This window comes from Merops nubicus, unplaced genomic scaffold, assembly GCF_000691845.1.
Source record: "Merops nubicus isolate BGI_N331 unplaced genomic scaffold, ASM69184v1 scaffold34574, whole genome shotgun sequence".
NCBI classification, from domain to species: Eukaryota; Metazoa; Chordata; class Aves; order Coraciiformes; family Meropidae; genus Merops; species Merops nubicus.
In genome coordinates this window covers 1-3,056 of record NW_008602835.1, presented here as the reverse complement: position 1 = coordinate 3,056, position 3,056 = coordinate 1, and the positions used below count along the sequence as shown (strand labels likewise).

Below are 3,056 nucleotides of genomic sequence, written 5' to 3'. Positions count from 1 at the left end.
CAGCTTTATCTAGTTGGAGATATCCCTGCTTGTGGTGAGGGGTTTGGACTAGACGACCTCTGGAGTTCCCTTCCAACCCAAACATCCTATGATTCTGTGATCTGCTCAGCATCCTGCCCTCTCCCAGCAGTTCTCCTCCCGAGGGGGTCGTGGGCAGGAGGCCCTTTCCTGCTCGAGCTGCCCTGGCACAAACACCAGGAGGGTCTCTGCTGGCGCCACTCACCGCCTTGTACTCCATCAGCTCCATCTGCAGGCGGGCGATCTCGGCCCGCAGGGCGCTGATCTGCTGGCTCGTCTTGTCCTGGTTCACCACCACCTTGTTCTTGATGTTGCGGGCCCGGTTGGCGTACTTGAGGGTGTTCAGGGTCTCCATGAAGTCCCGGTCGGACGGACTCACGCAGGCGATCATGATGGTTTGGCTTGGGGAGGGGAAGGTGGAGGTGAAAGGACAGATTCCCCCACCCTGCACCTTGGAAATCTGGGACCCAGCAGAGGCCACGTGCCCCAGAGCCCCATCCCAGCCCTTTGGTGTTTTAGCACCGAGGTACAGAGTGGGTTCAATCCCACCAGCAAGACCCCACGAGCAGCACGTCACAGCGCTGAGCAAAGCCAACCTCCACTCACACCAAGACTGCTGGGAAAGAATGGGCTCTTTGGAGAAATGTCCCCAAAAGAGGCAGGGAATTCCATCCAGCCCCTGCTGGGCAGCACCAGCTGCCCCATCCCAGCCCTGCAAGGGCTCCGGGGTGCTCTGCACCAGCTGATTGCCCTTGGGGCTCAGGAGGAGCCAAGGTCTTCCCAGACTGCCTGCCAGCAGGCATCCCCTCCCCACCACGCAGTCCTCCTCCCCCAGGGCTCCACAGGCCATGTCTGCAGGGGAACAGCCCCTCCAGTCCTCCCCCAGGGCTCCACAGGCCATGTCTGCAGGGGAACAGCCCCTCCAGTCCTCCCCCAGGGCTCCACAGGCCATGTCTGCAGGGGAACAGCCCCTCCAGTCCTCCCCCAGGGCTCCACAGGCCATGTCTGCAGGGGAACAGCCCCTCCAGTCCTCCCCCAGGGCTCCACAGGCCATGTCTGCAGGGGAACAGCCCCTCCAGTCCTCCCCCAGGGCTCCACAGGCCATGTCTGCAGGGGAACAACCCCTCCAGTCGTCTCCCAGGGCTCCACGGGCCATGTCTGCAGGGGAACAACCCCTCCAGTCCTCCCCCAGGGCTCCACAGGCCATGTCTGCAGGGGAACAGCCCCTCCAGTCCTCTCCCAGGGCTCAGCCCCAGCCTGGGACCCCCTTACCTGTTGCCCCCAAGGGAATCCTGCAGCAGGCGAGTGAGCTTGGAGTCCCGGTAGGGCACGTGTACAACTTTCTTGCTCTGGTCTCCGAGAGCACTGATGACATTCCCCAAGGCCAGCTACCAACACAAAGGAAAGCCCCCCACCCCAATTCAGCCCCCGCTGAGAGTTCAGTGGTCCCTTAGCCAGCACCTCAGGCCTGGGAGGTGTGCTGGAGCACAGGTTTGGGAGCAAGAGCTGGAGGCATGGGGCTTCCCTCACCCCCTTCCCTGTGCTGTGCCTCTCTCCCGCACGCACTGAGCAGCAGCACTGAGCCCTGGCAGTTTATCTAAGCCCAAATTCCAGACCTCAACCCCTGGAGGACTTGCACCCTCATGCCCAGCTGTCCCCCTCCCCACAGTCCTGCCCTCAGCAGCAAAGCTGTGCCCCCACCACGGCTGGTTTGGATTGCGCACGGTCCTGCCTAGGGGGGCAGGGGGTGTAAACTCCAGCAGAGAAAGCAGCAACCCCAACAGCCCAGAGGAGCTGCAGGGGTGTCCCAGGCTCCCCCAGGCAGCCCTGGCTGCACCCCCCCGTGCAGGGCAGGCGGGTGCCAGGGCTCACCAGCCCACAGTTGATGGAGATGCCCTCCTTGGCCCTCTCGCCGGTGGCTCCCGTGCGCTTCAGCCGCTCCGAGCCAGCCAGGTCTACGAAGTGGAACTTGGCCGTGAGGGTTTCGTACTCAGTGGTGGGCTGGGCTCCATCCAGGAGGTTGGTCACCTCCCCATTCACCTGTGGCTGGGCACAGACAGAGACAGTCAGCACCACGGAGCCAGAACAGGCAGCCTGAGCACCCACCCTTCACGTCCAGCCCCTCGAGGGTGGGAGAGGAGGATCATAGAATCACAGAATGTCTGGGCTGGAAGGGACCTCCAGAGGTCATCTAGTCCAACCCCCCCACCACAAGCAGGGACATCTCCAACTAGATCAAGCTACTCAGAGCCTCATCCAGCCTGACCCTGAATGTCCCCAGGGATGGGGCCTCCACCACCTCTCTGGGCAGCCTGTTCCAGGGATCTGTCACCCTCAGACTGAAGAACTTTTTCCTGACATCTAACCTAAATCTGCCCTTTTCTAGCTCAGAGCCATGACCCCTCATCCTGTCCCTCCAAACCCCTGTGAACAGTCCCTCCCCTGCTCTCCTGCAGGCCCCTCTCAGGTACTGGAAGGTCACTCTAAGGTCCCCCCAGAGCCTCCTCTTCTCCAGGCTGAACAGCCCCAACTCCCTCAGCCTGTGCTCCCAGCAGAGCTGCTCCAGCCCTCGCAGCATTTCTGTGTCTCCTCTGGACATTCCAACAGCTCCACGTCCTTCTTGTAGGATCCCAACAGCAGCTTGCTCTGGGCCATCCCTTGGGCCAGACCACCCCCAGGGGCTGCTCCAGGGCATCCAGTGCTAATGCTGGCTACCAAGACAAACCCCTGCCTCTCTTTAGAGGACTTCCAACGCTCTCCCCTTCCCCAGAGACCCCCACAACCCGGGTATCAGACCCAGGCAGAGCCCAGCCACGAGGCAGGGGCACATCTCACCAGCTCTGGGCGGGCACACACTCTCATCTGGCAGAGGTGGATGGTGAAGATGGCATGGGAGCGGGAGCTCTGCACGTTCATCTGGGTGCTGGCGGTGGTGCGGGACAGGGCACCCTGCTTCAGGCACTGGATCAGCTACAACCACACGGGCAGGGCACAGTCAAACCTCGAGGCAGCCTTCTGGGGACCAGGCCAGCACCCTG

The 3,056-nt window shown here is 62.3% G+C and overlaps 1 protein-coding gene across 1 annotated transcript in view; it reads right to left on the bottom strand.

The window, feature by feature from the left end:
• LOC103771197 (kinesin-like protein KIF21B) overlaps window positions 1-2,988 on the bottom strand; it is a gene marked incomplete at both ends in the record, with an annotated part of 3,637 nt that extends 649 nt beyond the window's left edge. Inside the window, 4 exons of the mRNA XM_008938488.1 lie at window positions 224-419; window positions 1,291-1,406; window positions 1,891-2,046; window positions 2,875-2,988. Coding sequence (XP_008936736.1) covers window positions 224-419; window positions 1,291-1,406; window positions 1,891-2,046; window positions 2,875-2,988 — 582 coding nt within the window. The remainder of the gene's footprint in view (window positions 1-223; window positions 420-1,290; window positions 1,407-1,890; window positions 2,047-2,874) is intronic.
• Window positions 2,989-3,056: the final 68 nt, after the last annotated feature.